The 22,387-nt window shown below is 38.8% G+C and overlaps 2 protein-coding genes across 4 annotated transcripts in view; one reads left to right on the top strand and one right to left on the bottom strand.

The window, feature by feature from the left end:
- Positions 1-231: 231 nt before the first annotated feature.
- On the top strand, positions 232-3,947 carry LOC126766458 (prolyl 4-hydroxylase subunit alpha-2). Its single transcript, XM_050484256.1, has 7 exons — positions 232-469; positions 1,992-2,143; positions 2,232-2,388; positions 2,448-2,799; positions 2,879-3,355; positions 3,433-3,489; positions 3,561-3,947. Exons 1-7 carry the CDS (start codon positions 282-284, stop codon positions 3,945-3,947), a joined length of 1,770 nt encoding a protein of 589 aa, XP_050340213.1. The 5' UTR covers positions 232-281.
- Positions 3,948-4,034: 87 nt separating this feature from the next.
- The window catches only part of LOC126767613 (J domain-containing protein), a 41,732-nt gene continuing 23,379 nt past the window's right edge, over positions 4,035-22,387 (bottom strand). For 2 of the 3 annotated variants that reach the window (XM_050485067.1, XM_050485068.1), the window contains exons 3-5: positions 19,060-19,161; positions 9,141-9,296; positions 4,035-6,312 (exon numbers count right to left, since the gene is read on the bottom strand). In XM_050485067.1, coding sequence (XP_050341024.1) covers positions 6,085-6,312; positions 9,141-9,296; positions 19,060-19,161 — 486 coding nt within the window. In that variant the 3' untranslated portion in view covers positions 4,035-6,084. The remainder of the gene's footprint in view (positions 6,313-9,140; positions 9,297-19,059; positions 19,162-22,387) is intronic. The other variant, XM_050485069.1, reaches the window with a different exon arrangement.

Genomic DNA, 22,387 nt, shown 5'->3' with positions numbered 1-22,387 from the left:
ATTTGAGCCAGCGACCCATGAGCAGACTTGCTCAGAGCCTTTCTTTAACCTTTTCCCTCTATGAAAAGCCCACAGCCATACAGGTGTTCGTATGTATTTGCGAAATCGTTTTCACATGAAGCTGAGCGATAGTCGCCTTTGGTTACGTGACTTTCAGTTGGAATTTCGATTTTCGCTAGAACGGTTAGCGATTCATTACCGCGACACGCGCGGCTTGTGCTTTATTTTTTTCTAATTTTATTTGCTGTGTTATTGTGATACTCGGTTTCTGCGCCGTGAAAATGCAGTTATTTTTCCTAGTAACCTGCGCGCTTTTGCTGCTCCATTCGGGAGCGGTAAATGCGTCCAAAATGGAGTTTTTCTCCTCGGTGCATCAAATGTCGAAATTAGTGCAAGTTGAAGGTGTTCTCTTGAAGCATATGCAAAAATATGTGGAGTTTAATGAAAATAAATTGGAGTTTCTGAAGGCGTAAGTTTTTCATGAGAAAGATTTTGGGTTTGGAGTTACGGTACCGAGAGTGAAAGTATTCAGTTTAGTAATACAATATATACATGTTCAAAATTGTGTTTTTGAAAATTTATTTGGACCAATATTGTTAATTCAGCGGTTACATGACAGAGCCTTTACTAGAAGTGCAATCGCCCGGTATTTTGAATATTTTTACGAATAACTAAAAATTGTTGGTTGCCACAAAAAACAGAAAATTTCATAGCGAAGAAATAAACCAATTTTTTTTAAGTTGAGATTCCAGGTTTTCAGAGAAATGGTCCTATGTTGTGAATGGGATCATAAAACTAAAAAAGTAAACTTTTCCTGATCTTGAGCAACATTAACAAAAGGGTTTCAAACAAGGGGTTGAAAGTATCGCGTTTGGAAAATGTTTAGTATTCTAGATTTTAATTGGGCTTAGAATTATTTACAGCTTAGTGCAGATAAATCAAGTTCTTTCTGGAAGTTTGAAGGACATTCAAAATAGGTGATCGATGTGACATCGCTAAGCCATTCTGCTCCATCAAATGACGGCATGGGTGCGCTCGGTTCGACGTCCATTCTGTAGAAGAGGGCTTCCAATAGTTATTTTCACTATTTTCCATCGCTCTTGTGACAATGCCGCCCAACGCTGACTTATTGCAGCGATATGCTCCTCCAGGTGGTTAGCATAAGCTGGATCCGAAGCATTACACCAGTTTCGAGGGGCGAAGTGTGCCCGGCCGTTCTTTACCTCCTCTCTAGACTTGCCCTCGAGACGGTTGCTTATTCCGACCGCCGCCTTGTTCCATATCCCTTTCAACCCCTCCTTGCTTGGCTTCTTTCGGGGACCTCTCTTGTTGTCAGAGTTGGACCCTCGGTCGCCTGCACAGGAGAGCGAGGAAGTTCATCTTCCGTGTTAGGGCTTACAGCAATTTCTTGTTAGCAGCCTCATCTTCCAGCAACGTTTGGACTGATTCCTTTTTTGCCCTCCATATCTCTACTCCTAGCGTTTTATACCTACCGCCAAGTACATCATTATGAGTGGCCGTTGTATTACCCATACACCTACTTCAGAGGATGCATGTAGAGCAGTCCAACATAAGGGGATGATTGGAAAAATACGTCAGCCTTCGCTAGGAGTCACCTGTCTGCAATGTAATGATTCTGACAGGAGCCAGCTTGATATCATGACATTGTAAGCAGCGACGCCCATTGCCCAGTTGACACCCGCGCGGAGAATACAGCTAAGAGGATTTTTGCCAACTTTGAGTGTAATTAGGTCATAAAATTATATTTACTCTTACTAGATCCATCCACTTTACTTCCTCTACTCATTCCGCCAATAAAGGTATCCATAAACATAATACAAAAATAAGTTGAAAAGAAGGTTTGATGAAAGAAACAAGAGACACTTTTCGTCGAAAACCGGTATTTTCATTTTTATATATCAAAACTTTTAAAGTACATATGTACGAATCGGATGACGTTGTTTTTTTAACCATAAAATATATTTTTACAGTCGTTTGGCCGAATTGGAAAGTGATCGGTACGAAGCGCTACAGGAGGGCTTGGACTATTTTGATAGTCCTGTAAACAAATATTTATTAACGAAACGTTTAACTTTGGACTGGGAGCGTGTTGAAAATATTATGCAACATGAAGCGGGAAAAAGTAATTTAACTCATACATATATATTACTAAATTGGTTTGAATTCAACAAATGATAACATTACGATCATTTCTGTCCGATACTTAACAGAACCGCTCGCTAACTTAGAGTATTACGTTAACGCCCATCCATTCCCCGAAGTTTCCGAATTAGAAGGCGCTATTGCGGGGTTTTTGCGCATACAAGATGTCTACCGGTTGAAAGCCTCCGATATGGCTCAAGGTATTCTGGAGGGTGTGAAATACAAGTGAGTAGGGAATAGTGCAAGTTAACTACTCCAGTTTTATTAACTTATTTCATTAATAGCGTGGTAATAGATGCCCAACTCTGTTTGGATATCGCGAAATACGCTGAAAAGGAAAACCAAATGCGACTAGCGCATGCTTGGGCCTTGGAAGCACTGCAACGTTTGCACAAAGCCAAAGAGAACGGCAGCGAACAGAAGTCCGTGTCGGAGAAAACCGATAAAGCCGAAATTTTGGAATTATTGGCGAAGACTAAAAGACATTTGGGTGATTTGCAGGGCGCAAACCAAACCTTTGCTGAGCTGGTAGCATTACGACCGGATGTCGAGAACTATACGAATAGCTACTTAGATTTCCAGTTAGAAAACATATTTTCGGAATACTCGACTGTTGATCTCACCGAGGAGCATGAGGTGGGTTAGAATGTTTTTCAATAAGTGTAGGGCATTCATTTCCCTCTAATGTAAAGCTAATGTTTCAACGCTACCACAGCCACTGCCAGCGAACCTGCTCAGCACCGATGAGTTCACGCGCTACAAACACACCTGCAATGGCCTGCTTAAGCAAACTCCAAGCGAGGAGCGTAATTTGCGTTGCGGCTATCTCACCGAAACTCATCCATTCCTACTGATCGCACCCATTAAAGCCGAAGAGTTAAATCATGATCCGCTGCTCGTGGTTTATTACGATGTTTTGTCGGATGTGGAAATAGAGCAAATGAAGACTTTATCCAACGACTATATAGTGCGGGCAACAGTCATGGGTTACAACAAGGGCGAAGTCTCGCCGGTTCGCACAAGCCAATTTGTCTTCCTGCCGAAGCAGTCGCACCCACTGTTGACCGCGATTGATGTGCGAGCTGGGCATATGTCCGATTTGAATATGGATTTTGCTGAAGATCACCAGTTCCAGAATTATGGCATAGGCGGTCACTACGGCCAGCACTACGATGCGTTTGACGCGAAGTTGGTGAGAACAAGCTGTGCTGTTTGCATATAATTTTAGTAAACAATGCGCATTTCTGGTGCTATATTCTTTTTTTTTAGGAACACGTGATAAGTAGTCCTGAAATGGGCAATCGAATTGCAACTCTGCTCTTCTATGTGAGTAAAGGCACCTTTCTTTATTACTAACTTGTTTACTACTAAAATAACGTCTATGTTTTTTCTTTAAGCTAACGGATGTTGAGCAGGGTGGCGGCACTGCCTTCCCCTACCTCAAGCGCCTGTTGATGCCCAAGAAGGGCGCCGCGGCGTTTTGGTACAATCTGCATGCCGACGGTGTGCGGGACGTCCGCACTCTCCATGGCGGCTGCCCGATTATTGTGGGCTCCAAGTGGGGTAAGTTGCAAGCGCTTACTTTCCATAAAAAAATTATGTTTTTCTCTGCCTTCCAACAGTGCTCAATCGTTGGATCCGCGAGTTTGTGCAGAGCGACCGGCGACCTTGCGAGTTACGGGTCGACAGTAGCTAATACCTTCAAAGACTTTTCAGGGCGTTGGTGTATTTTAATGTTTAAGTATTATATTTATGAAATGGGTCTCCTAAACTGTTTATTTTAGTGCTGAAAAAATAAAATATTTCCTCTGAAATACTTACGCGATCTGGTATTTTTTAGGTCGAAATTTTTAAGCAAACAAAGTCGCAAATTAGTTTTAAGTGTTTCTTTTTATTTTTGTGTGTATTTTCTGCAGAATGTTCAGCAATAAAGTTAGTTCATTTCACTATTCATTAAGTCCGCGTGGCAATGCCACCGAATATCTTATTTATTTGCCTGTGTTATTTCTTATTGAATTCTGTAAACAGCTAAGAAAATCGTTTTAATTGCTAAAAATAACTTTCATACCTTTTCTTTAATTTTTTTTCACTGCGATGCTGCACCTTATCGTTTATCAATATTAATTATGTGGACTTAAGAGCTTAAAGTATGCTTCCACAGGCGTGAGTACGTCTTTCAAACAACACAAATGTCAACATTTATACATAAATATGTATTTCTTATGTTTTATTAGTAAGATTCTCTTTCTATATATATAGTTAAAATACAAGTGTTTTATGGAAATCGGAATTACTAATATTCTCAATGTTCTGTATTTGTCATATGTGCTTCAATTACGGCGCAACTTCGCGCTACAAAATATCAAAAAAGAAGAAATATTATTTTTTTTTTTAGTTTTTGTATTTTCTTTGGTAGGTGGTTCATTTCACGTGAATTATCATAAGTAAACACTAAGTTGTTTGCGCTAGATTTGCTAGTTGCGCTTTCGAGTCTCGACTTGCGACTTGCGTTTTGTCTTCATAACTACTTTGCGATTTAATTGAACTTTTTTCAATTCTTAGTTTTGGAAAAGTGTCTATATTTATTTTCGGAATATGTGTAGGTTTTGATTTCTTTGCATTTCGACATTTGGCTTTGTGCGCAACATCAATACAGTTAGGCAACGGAAGTAAATAGCTTTTGCGTTTTCTTTTGTGATTTTTATTTTATTTTTCTTTTATTTTTTGCGTTTTCGCTATTCGCTAGTTGCTTAAATTTTTTAAATAATCTCTTTTTTTTTGTTTTTGTAAATCCTTTCTAATTATTTTGCTTTAAATTCGCTTCAGATTTGATTTTAGTTTACCGTAATGCTTGAAATATAAATTTTTCCGCCTCTCTCAGCTGTTTCATCTTCGTGCAATGTGTAGGAGGCTTGGACAAGCTGCTTGCTACTTGTTGGTGTATATAAATATAAGCATTCTTCTTGCTCTGCTCACATTGACAGTTAGTAAAGTTCTCAAAAAACGGGGATTGTCATTGGGGGCACACATGTAACATCAATAGATATTTACTTCAACGCGTTTCTTAGCTTAATTAATACAGGTTTTATAAATATGTGTGTTTGTTCAACATCGTAAATTCATTCTGCTTCATAAATAAATACATTTAATGCTGCTAATTTCATAAATTTTCATATAAATATTCATTAGTTTCATAATACCTCTTAATATTTGATTTATAATATTTGGTTTACACTTATTTTAAATAGTTTTCTTTTCTCATAATTTCTTTTATTTGTTTTTATTTTCATTTTTGTATTTTTTCTTTTGCTTAACTTCGTCTTCTCGTTAATTTTAGGCGTTTATTGAAATTACAGTTTCTTAGTTTCGTGTTTTTTTTCTAGTTTCTTCTTTTATTCGCTTTAATCAAATACATTTATATATATTTATGCATGTATGTGTGTATCATATAATACGAATGATAGCTTTACCTTGACTATGAATATATAATAAGTAACAACATGTATCTGGTCAAAACATTCAGTGTATACATTTAGATAAGTTCTGAAAATTTTTGGATATGATAAAAGTCATCAAAATTTTGCGCTTCGAAGCAGTGCTAACCGCCGGCAGCGCGCGGTTGCAAGCTGCATTCTCAGCCAGTGTGTGTGCGTGTGCATGTATACACATGTGTATAATTCAATGAGTTTGTGTGCGCGTGTTGTTTTTGTTGTTTGTAAATGTCAGTGGTCAAAACTTCCGGTGTACTCCATGTGATATTGTTGGTTGGTTCTGTGGGATTCAGCACGCTCTTCGCGTTTACATACTCTCTTTTCTTGCAGTTGTTGTTGTTGTTGTTGTTGTTGATACTGACTGCTGCGCGAGTATTCGACTACTTGTATATGTATATATTTTTGGTATTGTTGTTGCTGCTGTTGTTGTTTAAATTTCGTAGTTGCGAAACTTGTTGGCCACATCGGAGTTCTCGGTGCCCCATTCGGTTTTCCGGTTGCCGTAGTAGAGCGCAGCGCCACCCTCGGAGGCACGGCGATGGGCCGGGTTGGGTGAGGCCGCCGAGAGGCCGCCGCTGCCGCTACCGCCAGCGCCAGTGGCGGCGCCCGCCTCTGGCAGCATGCGGTCCTTGGTCTTTGGCGTGGCCCAGTGCATGGACTGTGATTTGAAGAGATAATTATTGAATAAATAAATTCCGTGCGCGTTTGTGTTGTGGTTGTGCGTGTGTGTGTGTGTGTATTCTACCATGCGAGTCTCATGTAGTCACAGTGAATTGTTTTCTCTCCATGTAATCGCCCCAATCGGGGGTTTTTTAATATACAAGTATGTAACATAAACGTGAGGGAAAATTGATTGCGATTGCCGAGTGAGGCTTAAACTCCACAATTTTGTTTATTTTGTTTGTGCTTGTTTTTCGAAAACAATTCACCGTTACTGTGTATGGTTTCAGTTTCAACTATATAAAATGTCGTTGTGTAAATACAAAAGTATACATACACGAATGGATATGGAGTAGGGCAAATTCACAACATCAAGTATATTCATAAAAAAACGAAGCCATTGCTGGAAAACTAAATACAGTACGTTAATCATGCAAAATTTTAAAAATTGAAAACCTCGATCGGAGGAGACCAAATAAACTCGTCAGCTGTGTCAATTAACCTCCTTTTCTCAAAAGTCACATCGAGAACTTTGAAAACTGTGTTTTTTCCAGAAAACATAATTTTTCTTTTTAGTATATTGTAATATGCCAGAATTACAGGTTTTATATTGAACCACACCAGATTGATAATGAAGAAAAATATTGCCTATATTAAAAGTCATATAACAGATGAATTGAGAAGTCCCCGGCCTACTATGTATAGCAAAGCATATTTTATTTGCCAATTTTTTTATTTTTTTCCAAAATAGTTCCCTTCAAATACAATACACTGCTTGTAGCAACTCGCCAACTTTTCGATACTATTTTTTTGCTAGCACGATTTGTACTTTGCTTTGAAATAAGCCTCAGTTTTGACGATCACCACTTCATTCGTGGAAAATTTCTTCCTAGCGAGCACATTTTTGAGATACGAGAACAGTAAATAGTCGCTAACGCTCAGATCTGAATTCGGTTGATGAGGAGCAATTCGAACCCTCATTCATGGATTTTCCCCATCACTGTATTTCACTGACTTGTGACACGGTGCATTGTTTTTTTCTACAAATGCGATCGTTTTTCGACGATTGCGTTCTTTAAACGGTCCAATAACGCTGTGTAATAGTCATTATTGATGGTCCTTCCTTTTTTAAGATAGTCAATACAGTCCCGTTGGAACGGGTTCATCGGGAGCAGTCCCCTCGGATGGCGGTCGATTGGACTTTAGAGTAAAATGTTAGAGCCATGTTTCATTCCTGGCGCAGTACCCGGGAACTCGTCATCAAACCAAGTTTTTGCTTCAACTGTATTTTTTCCCCTCAAAGAGGCATTATTTTATCAACACGCGAAATTCCTTTTTGTCAAGCCAGGGACCTGTTAAATGGCTGTTGAGATTTTCAGTTGTAAGGAGTTGACTATGTTTTTCTACCCTTCTACGGTAGGGCTACAAAATTGCTAATATGGTAATGAATTAATACAGAAACATCCTTTACTTATTTTATAATATATATTTAAGAAACGAAGTTTTAGAAATTTAAATAAATACCTACATCACAACCTCTACAATATTTTTGTCAAGGGTAAGTCTACAATACCGATGGACACAGTGCCAGTGCTGATGGTTCAGAAAGAGAGAACTATTCTGCCTTGAAACTACCAAGCCAATTATGGACAAGAAAGTAAAGTAAAGTTCTAAGCAAACCCTATCTGCTAACTTAACCTAAGTGCTCACCTTAGCCAAAATATTGTTCTTTATGGTTCAAAATTTTATTTGTGGAAAAAATCATTTTAAGCTTGTTTTGATTTCATTATTATTTAAAAAAAATGCTTTGATTTGGTCTTATTTATGTAACCTATAAGCTAAGGTTTTCCACTTTCATAGTGATTGCTTTCTTCGTGGGCACATTAAACGGGCAGACTTTTCTTAGTGCTGTGAGCAGTTTATCTTCGGCCGCCCCATCTTTTGAACAAAACACATTTTATTTTAAAATTCGATTAGCAATAACCGCAAATCACAGCAACAATATTTAAAATAGCATTCAAGTTCTTCCACTTTCCGCTTTCTATTTGCCATTTTAATTAACAAAATGAGTGTGTTTGCATAGCAATTTGTGCTCCTCATATGCGCACTGTGGCCTCAGTGGCAAGAGAAATTATTATTTTCTGTATTTCATGCCAAGCGATTCGGTCAACGCGGAAGGAAGCGCAGGAATTATGCAGATAGGTACATATCGATTACTCCGAGGACTAATATACACACTTATTAGGCATGTAGTTGTGTGCGTGTGTGTGCGCTTGTAAATGGCAGAGGCAAATTGAGATGTTCTATAAATTTATTGCATCACATTAAAATAGCTTATATATATACATATATTCTGGGAAAACTCAGAGTAACGGCAACAAAATGCAATTCCCGCCGGAAAGTGGCAGGATTGAAAATAAGTTTGCATGAAGGGAAGGAGGGGAAATTGCAATGACAACAGCAAAATGGCAAGACACAAAATGACCAACTGTCTGCCAATAATGGAGTCGGTGTTGCCACCCAACAAGAAGCTGCTATGTTTTGTGGACATTTCGTAATATTTTAAAGCTTTCTTTTGCGACTATTTTCATTAGTAAATGTGCGGCGGCCGAGTTGTCTCAGTGAGTGTGCAGGGGGTCAGAAGCGTTTGGCGGAGAATGTTTTCACGGCGAAGCAGGGAGAGTGCAAGTCAGTCTTTTTTGTAGTACGTTCTCGCACCAGTGCACAGGAATGTTGGTTTGGGGTACACTAAATGCATTAATGGGGGCACGTCGAGAAAGTTTTCGTATCATTTTATACTCGCTGCGTTCGATTTGCCACTCGTACCTCCTTATCCACTTTCTCGGCGATTGTGTATCTTCTCACCTGTCCGACGTGCTCCTTCATACCCAGCCAGTTCTTGTAGCTCATCGCGATGCCACTGTTGCGCCATTTGTCGTAGTTGGCGCGCTTCTCCGGGTCGCAGAGCGTCTCCTTTGCCTCCTGCAAGTAGATAAATGTGTTTTGTCGTTATGAAAAGGAAATTAGAAAGATTTGTGCGGAATAATGATTTTTATGTGAAAAATATTCAAATATCAAAAGTAAAAGGTAGTGCTTTTTTTGACTCTGGCACAGCTTGTAATATAATTTTATAAAATGCTAAGGGATACGAAACTAAAATATCTTTATTAAAAATATATTCTGTTCAGATGTAATACACGTATGGCAATGATTTTTCCAGTTCTCGAAACACTTTTCATAAGCAGTTTTTGGGATGACCTTCAGCTCCTTCAGCGAATTTTGTTTTATCTCTCGATCGACTGAAAAAAGGTTCGACGGAGCGGCAATTTCAGTTTGGGGAGCAGGAAAAAATCTTACGGTGGTCGATCGATGGTACTCATTGCGTTTTTGGTATTAAATTCGGTCACAATCGAGGTTCGATGCGATGCTGCATCATCATCCTTTTGAAAAAAATTCAGCTTTATCGGAACGAGTCGACCAAGAACGCGTTTCATATCCCAAAATAACCACCAAAATCATCCGAACGGACTCGCGAGAGATGTCGGGTTCTCTTGCCATCTCTCTAACACTTGCTTGACGATCTTCAAGCAACATATCCTTCATCAGTTGAAGTGGTCGAAGGTCGTCCAGAACGAGGCATGTCTTTAACGATCTCTCGACCGTCTTTGAAGACTTTGTTTCACTCGTAGGCTTGTGTTTTTGATAAAATTAATATTTGGTACAGTAACTAAGAACAGTCCTACCAACTTAGCAACATTTTTGAAATGTCATTTACCCGGGGAATTTAATAACAATTTCCGAGTGCTTTTTGTCACAACGTATTAGTAATATATTTGAACGAAACTGTTTTTCATTATAAGGGTGTGGTTGGAAATTTTACATTCGTTGGAACTTCAATAGGTTTCTGTGCCATATTACTGAATCGGCCACAAGTACCTGTTAAAAGGTGTTCTAGCTAAGCTGTCGTCCGTCCATTAACGCAAACATAAAAAATTTGCCAATTTAAAATGGATGTGTAAATATATTGTCAACAAATTAAGTAATATATTGAAATTGTAATTGCGTTTTAAAAACTCGTTTGCAGCTATTCAAAAAAGATATTACAGGGTCCGGCACTCGAAGACCGTTCGCGCTGCTGTCGCACTGGAATCAGTTGTTTATAAATTTTCTGAATGACAGTTCGAAGTATTGTTCACAAGTGTACAAAAGCGTTTTGCCAAAAGTTAACGAAAAAATAGTGATCAGCGATGGAATTCAAAGGTAATAGTGTGATTGATTTACATATATTTAGTTGGAAAATCACAGCCAGCAATTGTTCGTGAGCTCAAACACCTTAATGTGAATAAAGATTTTGTTTATCGAACCATCACTCGTTACAATGATACTGGTAGCATCGCAAAACGCCATAGAGGTGGCCATAAAAACAATGCAACGTCACGTGAGATGGTTCGGAAAGTGAAGAAGCGACATGAGCGAAATCCACGACGAAGTGCCAATCAAATGGCTAAAGAATTGAAAATATCCGACCGCAGCATCCGACGCATATTGAAAAATGAGCTCAAGGCCCATAGGCCCATGACCTTGCACAGAAGCGGCAACAAGTAAGACTTGAGATAGCGAAGCATTTGCTTCGCTTGGCCGAAAGCGGTCAAATTCCGAACATTGTGTTTTCTGATGAAAAAATGTGCCACCAGGAGGCAGCACCCGCCACAAATAATGGTTAAGGCCGCTGTCACCGCGGATGGGCGCTCTCCAATTATTTTCATCGAGCCTGGCGTCAAAGTAAATGCGACATTTTATCGAGAAAATGTTCTGGAGGCTAGGCAAACAAACATTTCGGTCGCAAACCATGGACATTTCAACAAGGCACAGCACCATCTCACAAAGCGCGAGTGAACCAAGAATGCCTGAAAAACAACATTCCGAACTTCATTACGACCACACAATGGCTCTCGAATTCACCAGATGCGAATCCACTGGATTTGTCTCTGGGGCCATTTTGGATAGCAAGGTCTGAAGTAAATAATACACCAGTCTCGAGATGCTGAATAAAGTCATTGTCCGTGAGTGGGCCAAAATACCGGCAAGTCACATTCGGGCAGCTTGCGATTCGTTTCTTGATCGTCTCAAGGCCATAGTTAAGGCAAAAGGTGGTCATATCGAGCAAAAGTGAATTGGTCCTGAGTTTATGATTATTTTCACACATTTCGTACTTTAAAATAAATAAAAATAATTTTCCAACCGAATTTATGGCTTTTTTAATTGGTTACACTTCGAGTGCCCTGTAGTTTACAACCCAAAACAAATTAGTTATGCGCTGATAAGTTGATATTATGTGCAGCTCAAAGGCAAACGGAATATTTGCTTCCCTTCCAACTGCATTTTACCAAACCAAACCACGAAACCATTCATTCCACACATCAATAATGGGAAAGGTAATTAATTAAGCAATCCTTTCGCAGCAATATTTTATGACTTTTCTATAATTCATACTCTTTTGCTATTAATTAATTAATCAATTCAAATAACATTTATTTACTGAATTATTTAGTTAAGCTAGATATACGCTCATATATGTATTTAGTTATGTATGTATTTATATAATCTGGTTTGCTTCTATGCTTTGCCAGCACTGTCAATAGGAGAGCAAGGAATTCACAGAATTTTATATGGAATCTGCTGTTAGTTTGCTTCAATGCATATTTCTGCATATTCAAAATTCCCCACATCATCAATTTTGCCACAATAGTTGTAAGAACAACAACAAAAACAACAGGAAACTCAGCCACAGCTCGCATTCAGCTATTTAAAGGCACCCGCCAAAGTAATATTTGTGTTAATTATTGCTTTTGTGCTCATGTGCAATCACTTTCGAAAGAGGGCGGGGAGAAAATCGCTTGAAAACCATATAGAAGGGAAATTTACTGAAAGCGATGAGCAAAAAAAAACAATATAAACCTAAATTGGAGTAGAAACTAAAGCGAAGTGAATGAAACTTCCATTTCACGTGAGCAAATGGAGCGCAGTCCATGTATATGTATGTATACACACACACACATATGCATATGTGCCGAAGTGTGGGTGCTCTTTGTCCAGCGCTGACCTAAATATTCAGTGGGAAAGCGCTAATCGATTATTGCCTGCTGTCAACAGCAAATGGCAGCTCCCAGCACCAGCACACAAGCGCTCGTGTATGTGTGTGGGTACGCCGGTGCAAACGGTAGCACATTCTGCTGGATTGTAAAAGTAGACCGACAATGGCAAATGCTTTGCGCCGCGTTGTGTTTACACTCGTTTATGTGGCTGTGTGTGTACTTGTGGAGAGGTAGCGAGTAAGTGACATATCCTGACAGCGACAAATGTGTGGGCGGGTGTTGCGGCCGAAATTCGTCCACATGCTTTGGCTGCTTTTAAAATTATATTATTTTAGAACGAAAAAAGGAAAAGAATAGACAAAGCAATTTACGCTTGATTGTTCTGTGCGAGGGGGGTGGGGTTGGTGGGTTATTGAGTATAAAATGTGTCCTTTTGGTTATTTTGTACATAAATACATATTTTTAATTAATTTTCTGATATTCTTTCAAAAGCTGGCTGGCTCGCAGTTTGACGGAATATCTATAATAAGCATGACAGAAAAATTCGTGGATAGCAAATGCGAACAACTTCCATAGCTTATGAAAATGATTTACTCTGAACTTTCCAGAAAAAAAAAATGTCTTTTTAACAATCGTCCTGACTTGATCTCGACTATCTTCTCATTTGCCAAATAATTTTAGTTTGCGACGCAGCCAATTAATTTTCACTGATACATCATTCTAATGACATTACTCTTCAGCTCTTTTCAGGCAAGTGCCTAAAATAACTAATAAATTGAAGTCTGCACTTTGCATTATCTCTGAGCGATAAGCCGGCGTTGTGACGCTCCATTTATTTGAGGGCCATCGAATGTTCACCTCATGGCATCACTCATCCCAGCCAACAAGAGGCAGCAATCAAATTGGGAAAGCTTTCAGATTCGGTGGTTTCTCCGCCTGAGTGCTAAATGTTTTAGTGGCTGAGTGGTCAGTGATGTGGTTTGTATTTACCTTCACCGTACACACACATGAGGGTACATACATTCACTCCCCTCTTCATCATGCCATTTCTCGCGCTCTCTCTGTCATTGTCATTGACGATGTGTTACTCTACGAGCACATGCATTTGTAGTGACAACTTGACTACTCTTTGACGGCTATTGTTCTTCTTTATTGTGTATGTTTCAACCACTTTACATTGGAATTGTTGTTGTTGTTGTTAGTGATAAATGTTGTACGATTGTGCGCTTGTGGGCACAACATTAGTTATTCACAACGTGGGCGCAATTCAGTGTATGGATGTGCGTCTCTAATACCACTTCAATTGACGCCTGTTGAATACATTACCACACGTGACCTACATAAACACACATACACTTTTGAGTATCAGCGCCTACAAGTATGCAGGCAAAGTCGTCATTCATCCAGCTGACGGTCGCTTGTTGATTCTTTAGACGAATGTTATTGCTTTTACTCACTCAGGCACCCATATACATTTCTTACATTGAATAAAAGAATAGCGTTCTGAAGCAAGAATAAGGAAATTTCACTGCATAAACATTTTTTTTATATGTATATAAATAAATCATTTCACCGCCCAATAACATATGGCTTTTATTTTAGCAGATTATATAGTATACTTTCATCATAATATCTTATATATCGCGGAGTTAAGTTTGCGAATTTTCTCCGGAAACTTAATCTAGATTCGTCAAACAGTTTCGGAGATATGAGCATATTTGCAAGAACTTATTAGCTTAGTGCAATCGGCTTCCGACTTTTCGAGAGAAAAGTTCCTCAGTCGATGGAACGATGAGCTATACGAGATATACGACGACATTGACATAATGCTGCGAATTAAGAGACAGCGACTGCGCTGGTTAGGTCATGTCGTCCGAATGGATGAAAACACTCCGCCTCTGAGAGTATTCGTCGCAGTAACCGCATTTTAATTTATTGTAATAATAAATTTGTTTGGTTTTTGGATATTAAGCAGAATAATTTGCTTCAGTGTTAAGCACTTATTATTAAAGCTGCTTCTGGAGATCAGCTATGTAATCAAGGAAATCCAGAAATAAATCGCCGATTATAAAGTACGTTGAATTATGTATGTAAATCTTTTATATAATTTGTTATTATTTTTGTTCAATAACGATTTCTGATTTGCAGAAAGCCGCCTCAGTAAAACTTTTAAAAGCCAGAAAAAGCTCCTGAAAACAGCCATGCTTTGAAAAACTTTGTGAAGGACAAACATATACTCCTAGGGGTCTGCTTACAATATACATATGTCGAGGTTTATGAGGAAAGTCGTCGATGTATTATTTCCAACATATGACCGAATTTCCTATGCTAAGCGAAACGAAACTACAAAGTCGCTTCATAATAAATATAATAATACATTATATAAAAAGGTAAAATATTGACAATTACGAAAAAAATCAAAAATGCCAAGGCGAGTGGAATCGATGGTATACCAAATAGAACAGTAAAATCAGCAATGACCCCAAGTCCCAGCTTGTTCGTCAAAATGTAAAACGTGTAGATAATAGAAGAGGTGTTCCCCGAAACGTGGAAGGTACAGCATTTGGTCAAAAAAGCCACCTGAAGTACCTTCATCTTCATCAAAGGTCAACTTTGTGCATGACACATACACACCATTGATAAAAGCTACGAAAGCATAGTAAGAAACCGCTTGTAGTTAGCAGTCCAAAGAGCTGGCGGGTTACACCGGTCAACAAAAAAAATATTTTTTTTGGGGTTTCTGTTCTCATGCTTAAATTCTGATTCTAAAAATTGAAAAACACTTAAATATTAGTCTTTAGTTCGTTAAGTTTGCTTTGGGCTGATCTACATCGATAAGCATATTTGGGGTTTAGTACGAGAGAGCTCATATGAGCATAAAAGAAATACAAAAAATATTCACTTTTAGACAGTAATTTCTTGTTATTTTACATTTATATATTATTGTTTATCACACATCTTGAATAAAAACGACTCCTGTATCTAAAAAAAAGTTTTCTAATTATAATCTATACTGAAATTGTAGAAAAAATATAAAAAACATCGAAAAATTACTCTAATTTCTTCGAAAGCAAACTTTAATCGGAACAAAAATTTTTTCTTTATTTTTGTCATAGGAGAAACTAAAATTTAACATGTAGATGTCAGACCCAAAAATCGTGTTGACCGGTGTTATTAAAGAGACAATACGGCTTTAAAAAAAGAGCACAGAGCGAGGGCACTCAGAGTTTTACAATCTCGACTGGAATACCGCGAGGCCCGGTCCTAAACCCTCTAGTATGGAACTTGATTTACGACGGGGTGTTAAGAATACATCGACCAAAAAACGTGAAAACAATCGCACATGCGGATGATCTCACAGTGGTTTTAGTGGAATCTGGATGATCTCCGCTTTAAATGCATTGATTCATAAACGGTCTGCGTCAATGGTTTGCAACCATGAGTTTAGAGTTGGCTGTGCAGAAAACCGCCCATTGAAATCTAGGAAGACGAATTCGAACGATTGGACCAGCTATTAGAGCCATCTGTAGGTGTACAAAAAGAGGGGAGAACCAAAAGCATAGCAATGTGGCAGCAACGATGGCAAATCTCAATCAAAGGAAGGTAGACCCACTGACTAATCCTGGACATCAATTCGTGGATAGATAGACAACTTGGGGACATACGTTCATCTAACCCAAATACTGAGTGGACATGGATGCTTTGGAAGCTATCTGTTCCGATTCCATTGCGATCTTTGTCTGTACTGTTCGACGTGTACAGGGTGCATAGAAGACTCTAAGCAATGCCCTAGTTTTTCAAATGTAAGGTAAAACTTAAAAACTTCACTTGGCGGTAGTTTTCCGGTGGAAATTTTAAAACTCATGTATCAGTCCTCTGGTAAATTGAAAGCTGTCTGCGCAGCCACAGTTCTAATTATGACAAAACTATGGAAAATACAGTATATAATGCGTTAGCCAGTCCACATGATAGATGAAATTTAAAGTCTTTCTGTCTCCCATGAAGTAATACTTAATCCGGTGGTTCCGTGGGAGAGATATGAGTATAGTAGATAGTAGGAGGATTAAACTTTCGCACTCAGGCTTTCGATGCTTCCTCCTACTATAAAGAACGATTGATATCATACGTCTCTGTTTTCAATGCAGTGTGCATGAACCCAAATCGATTGAACACTAGAAAAAATAATAATTTGCAATATTCAAAATTTCCGTACAAATCCTTTCGGAATCGTTTGTTATTTTAGTGCAAATTTTTTAGAGAATTTTAGTTAAGATTAAAATTGCCAATTGCAATGAAGAATAACAGCTCGAGCTGCCGATGAAGTATGACAAAAAAGTCGAATATTATTGTTTTGTATTTTGTATTCTAATAAAACTGCTCTGATTGCCCTTTTCGTTTTACAAATATGCAAATTAACTTCAAGTGGAAGAAAGAAACATTGCAAGTGGCAATTGACCTGAGTATAATTCTGCTGAAATTTAAGCTATTTTAAAATATTGCATTTGTGTCTGTGACAACAAAGTAAAGGCTTTCAAACAATTCCATTATTTGATTTGATAAATTTTCATGAAATCGTTTTTGTGCTCATGTTTTTGGTGCTAAATGTGTTTTTCAGCACAACGTAAATGCTGCTGAGCTCGTAATTATGAGTATATATGTATGTATGTATGTGTGTATTTATTAGTTGTACTAAAGGCCGCACTACGCACTCCGCTAAGGTTCAAGGATACACAAATGCTGCCAAAACAACAAAAAGTCTAATAAAAATAGAAAAGTTAATTACAGCAATTGCACAACCACAAGTGTTCGCCTAAATATTTATGGTGGCGTGCGGGCGGAGCAACATGTGGCACGGGCAACAAAACATACATGACACACATGACCTTAGAGTAACAATTAATTAGTGAGTGACAGCAACTGGATGCAACAGGTCTTCAGAGGATTTCCGTTCGCAGTTGTTCGGGGCTGTGTGTGTTGTTGGTTTTGTAACGGAACTTTAGCCTATTTTATGTGCACAGGAAACCACTAACTTTCGCATCACTGGGCACGAAAATTTGTGAGCTCAACCGCAAATATTGCGTTTTTGTCCGAAAATAGTTTGTTGGAGCTTTCGCAATGAAGTCGGTCAATGATGCTTCAGGTGTGGGAGGACGAATCGGGAATGTGTATATGTTGTGGCTGGTATATATATAAAAGGTGGAGTGCTTTGGTGATTAGTTTCCACATTAGCATATGTATACTCTTCAGAGTACTTTCTTTGAAGTGTCATTTTAAAATATGTGTGCTTTCGTGGTATTATCATAACAATTGCGGTACAAGTGGTGGCAAGAAATGAAATAAAATACTGAGCTGTTTGTCCACAGTGCCAAGAGAGAAAAAAATCAGCTTGATGTGCAATGCAGATGGAGAATATGGTCGTCGTTAGACGAGAATACTAGTTAAATGCACTCGCTCGCTGCCAAAGCGCAATTGTTGCGTATACGCAGTGGTGGGATGAAGGACACCAACGCACATAATAAGCCTGTCAGGCATTGTTGTGCTTTGCGTAAGCGTCAAATTGTTGTAATAACAGCACGCAGGTGGCACTGAGTGCGTTAACGGTACCAAGTAATTACACTGTCACATTCGTATGGGTAAACTAACACACACACGCACAATGAACGCAACTTTCCAGTTAAGGCAAACTTTCCTTAGATTCGTTATTTTGCTCTTGAACCAACACCAGCAACAACACATACTTGCAATTCTGTCACTTGTGTGTCTGGGTGTATGTGTGGTACAGCATTACCTGCCTGCGGTGCGATTTCAAAAGTAAGCATTTTGCATGAATCTTGCTCCCCAATCGCTCTTAGCTGACGAGGCGAAAAAACTGCTGGCGGAAACAAACGGCAGAAAGCAAGTAGCAGCTTACGTTTTAAGCGTGAACTCCACATTTGCTGTGTGAGTCTTGCATGGTTTGAAACTTTCGTCGCACACACACGCACGCCCGAAGGAAGTCGGCAAAGCGCCTTTCGTTTTTAAGCTGCCACTAGCGTCTGTTGCATTTCATATCCCTGGCGCTTTATGAAACTTTTGCTTGGCGCACTCAGGCGTTGCAATAAATAAAATAACACTGTGTGGCTTAAAGCTGTCTACCAGTACTTAAGCGCGCACACACCACCGCAAATTGGCGCTTGCCACATGTGTGTGAGTGTGCCTGCTGCATGTGTATTGGTGTGTCAATCAGGCTTCAGTGGTTGCTTTGTGCGAAGTTTTAAACGAGTTAGTGCCATGCCGACATCTGCTGCGCTCTGCCATGCTATCGCGTTGGCCGTCCGCCGCTCGCGTGCAGCGCGTGCGTGATTGACGCTCGCACATTGTTGCTTTCGCAGCAGTTACATGCGTTGGCAATTTATTTTTAGTGCATTGAGCGATGGTGGGCAGACATGCATGGCCATTGTGCGCAAGCACTCAGCCACCGTGAACCGATGTTGATTTTAAGTGGCAACTATATGTCACTCTGAGTTTCTAAATCAAATGCAGTGAATTATTCAGCAATTACACAGAAGTTTGATAAAGACAACTGCAAACAAATCATGTGAATGACGTAGAAAAGCTTTCTTTATTCCAGTTAAAAATTTATGGCATGAAATATAATAGAAATTGTTTACCTTTAGCCGTTGGAACTTGGCTTCAGCATCCTTGTCGCCGTCGTTCTTATCCGGATGGTACTGAAGAGCCAAAACTTTGTACTCAGCCTGGATTTGTTCAACCTGAAAGCAAAAAGTTTATATGGAACAGTTATTCATTTATTTCTCAAATTAAAAATTAATTATAAAAAAACATTTTTTTTGGGCGGTGCCTTCGGAAACCAGCTTCCAATGACTAAATTTCCGAAGATTAAAAAAAAATACAAAATATTATTCAAATGTTTTTCTTTAATATACTCAAAAGTTCATAATTCATTTATTATATAAAAAAAATTGGTTAAAGTAAGCACTTTTTCGGCCGTCGAAACCCACGTATCCCCTCAATTCAGCAATTTTATCTCTGGCAATGTTCTTTGTTTTAGACTTTTAAGTGGCGGTTGTTCCTCAGAATGCGCACGAAACCACTTACGAATCTTCATTTTTATTGTATTAGAAAAGGTAATTAAATTTCAGAGACAAACTCTTGTACGAACGAAACCTCCACAATAATTTCAAATAGATTGCAATTAAACAATTTCTAACTCGCATTAAACAGTTTTTGAAGGAATTTCATCTATCTAGCTGGTAGAGAATGTTTAAATCGGTTTATAAAATACAACTCATTTCGAGGTTCCCTACTTTTTTAAAGAAAAAACACAGAAACTTCAAATTTAATGGGGAATTTTTATTATCTTTCGAAAGAACATTCTTTGGCATTTATTATTTCTCTTTAAAATGTTGGGAGCTGCTATGTCTCATATGGTCCATCCGTTGAGTACAATTTTCTATGAATCGTCTGAGCATTTTGACTGGTAACTGCTCCAAGGCCTGAATAGAAGCGGGCTTGTCCACATAGACTTTAGTCATTACATATCCTCACAGGAAAAAGTCTAAAGGTGCGATATCACACGATTTTAGTGGCCAATCGACCGGCTCAAAATGTGAAATTACCTGCTTACCGAAGCATTCTGCCAATAAATCCATTGATTTATGCGATGTTTGGGAAGTGGCGGCGTCTTGTTGAAACCAAATGTCGCCTAGATCACGAGCTTCAAGGCATCAAATACTTGGTTATCATGGTGCGATAACGGTCGCAATTGACGGTTACGTTCTCATCGGCATCATTTTAGAAGAAAAATGAACTGATGATTTTACCGGCCTACAAACCATACCAAACCGGTGTTTTTTCTGGATGAAAAAGCTGCTCTTGAATCGCCTCATATTGCCCTTTGCCCCAAATGCGGTAATTTGGCTTGTTTACATACCCGTTAAGTCAGAAATGGACCACATCGCTGAATAAAACTTGTCTCGAAAACTTGGGATCTTCAAGGCACCTTGCGAGGGTCGAGCGGCTTTAGTTCTTGCACAAGCTGTCTTGCACAAGCTGTATTCTGTACGTATTCTATTTAAGATTTCGACGTGCACCAAGTCGTTCTATACGCTAGTCCGGGTAATTGCGAATGGCGCCGAATCGACTCTATACGGTCTTCGTGTCCACTCTCAGCTACATCTGCTATGTTCTCTTCACCGCGTGCTAATCGATAGAATATTATCCAATTATGAATGCTGGGTCTCAAGTGATGGTGTTGCGAATAGTACGCTCAGTAGGCCGATTCTGTTGACTATAAGTTGACCGAAGCGCGCAAAAGACATTCTTTACGAACGGGAATTTCGCAACAACGTTGAACGAGTTGTAAACATTGTTCAGGCGTAAGTCTTTTTATGATGAAATGTTAAGCAATACTGAACAAAAATAATATGACAGCTTGACACAATTCACGCATGATTTTTCAAAAAAATGCTTTTGAAAAAAGTGCTTCCACTTGGATTACCCGTTATTAAAATATTTTTAGTAAAAATCGATTGTGTTGTTCAACATTTTTGCCATCGAGAGCGATATTTGCTTCGAGTCTCTTTAGGCCTGCGACTGAAAAAATGCCAGATCCGTTGAATACGATGAATGTGGAAGATTCTGCTTTTGTTTTTAATGTTTTTACCGAGTCCAGTTCTAGTGACACCCTCACAAAGAAATTATAAGGACGTTTCGGTTTGGTGTAATGAGAATTGTTAAAAAAAATATCGAAAAAATAATAAATAATATTAATAATCTACGTCGTCATAAATAATCACATAATATTGAAAAAATTCCTTTCTAAGGTAGTTACAATGTACGCAACTGTTTAAAGGTTTTAGGCCACAGCCTTATTAAAGTGAACCTTTATTGTTTTCTTAACATTCTTAAGCTAAAATATCAGAAGGAAATCGGTTTTAAAGAAAACATGTAACGCGTGGGTCAAAATAACAAGCGAAGAACTTCTAATCTGCTTCCGAGTAGAGATAGATCACTTAAGTAGAGAGATATCATAAGAAGAATAACATAGAATTCTTTCAGCGGCTTAAGCCAAGCAGAACCTACTGATAAAGAAGTAGTCGATCAGTTTATTGGAAGATGTTCACATTGCAGAATTTATGCCTTTATTGAGTTCTAGGGCATGCCAGCTTTGTTTGTCAATCCACTGACAGATATTAATATTGGCCGCAGGTTATTATAATAGTATTATGCGCGACATCGTTGGAATCTGATAAGTTTTCACTTTGTAAGATTTGGCAAGTTATATACTAGTACCACTACATACGAACACAAGCACTTATACATACAAACACAGTTAATGTAATGCTATTTGGTATGTCATAGTCGAGAGCGTTGGAGTGAGCTCCACTTGGCCTAAGCTCCAAGCGATTGTATGTCAACTATTTGGTTAGTTGGCAGGCTAAAGCGAGCCATGTGTACCCACGCGAGTCATATGTCCATATTTTGATTAGAACATAAGTGAACAGCCACAACATACAACGTAGATTTCAAGAATGGCCACATGCCAACCAGTGACCATATGCGTATATACTTAGAGTATGTGTTTGTGTTTGATGCATCCTTAAACTCTTCACGTTGGTAGCTCAAGGGGACAGTTTATGATCAACTTTAAAGTCCTAAGTGCATAATTTTCGTTAAACTTCTGCTGTGCCAATGAAACGTGTTTGCCACACATCCACTTTGCACTCGCTCGGCTCCTGCTGTGCCTGGATAACCTATATACTTCGTGGGCTGGCCAAACAAGTGCGCCCAACAAAGGCGTGGGAAGCACCAGCTGAAGCCGAACTCATGACGAACGCACACAGAAGCGAAAGCAGCTGATAATTGTTGTTGTTGCAGTGTGCTTTGTTTTTGCGTGGGCTCACAGTTAACAGCAGTTTGGCCTCTACTTTTCCATACACTCAGGGATAATGTATACTTTCATTGTTGTGGGTTGAA

This window comes from Bactrocera neohumeralis, chromosome 2 (genome assembly GCF_024586455.1).
Source record: "Bactrocera neohumeralis isolate Rockhampton chromosome 2, APGP_CSIRO_Bneo_wtdbg2-racon-allhic-juicebox.fasta_v2, whole genome shotgun sequence".
Lineage (NCBI taxonomy): Eukaryota > Metazoa > Arthropoda > Insecta > Diptera > Tephritidae > Bactrocera > Bactrocera neohumeralis.
The sequence above is the reverse complement of the archived record's forward strand: the minus strand, read 5'-3'. Positions and strand labels throughout refer to the sequence as shown.

What these genes read in the sequence shown, in the direction of transcription:
- LOC126766458 (XM_050484256.1), top strand. Translation starts at nt 282, where the DNA reads ATGCAGTTATTTTTCCTAGTAACCTGCGCGCTTTTGCTGCTCCATTCG. An exon ending in ATCTCACCGAGGAGCATGAG is followed by an intron (nt 2,800 to 2,878) that starts GTGGGTTAGAAT and finishes ACGCTACCACAG; the next exon opens with CCACTGCCAGCGAACCTGCT. An exon ending in ATGCGTTTGACGCGAAGTTG is followed by an intron (nt 3,356 to 3,432) that starts GTGAGAACAAGC and finishes CTTTTTTTTTAG; the next exon opens with GAACACGTGATAAGTAGTCC.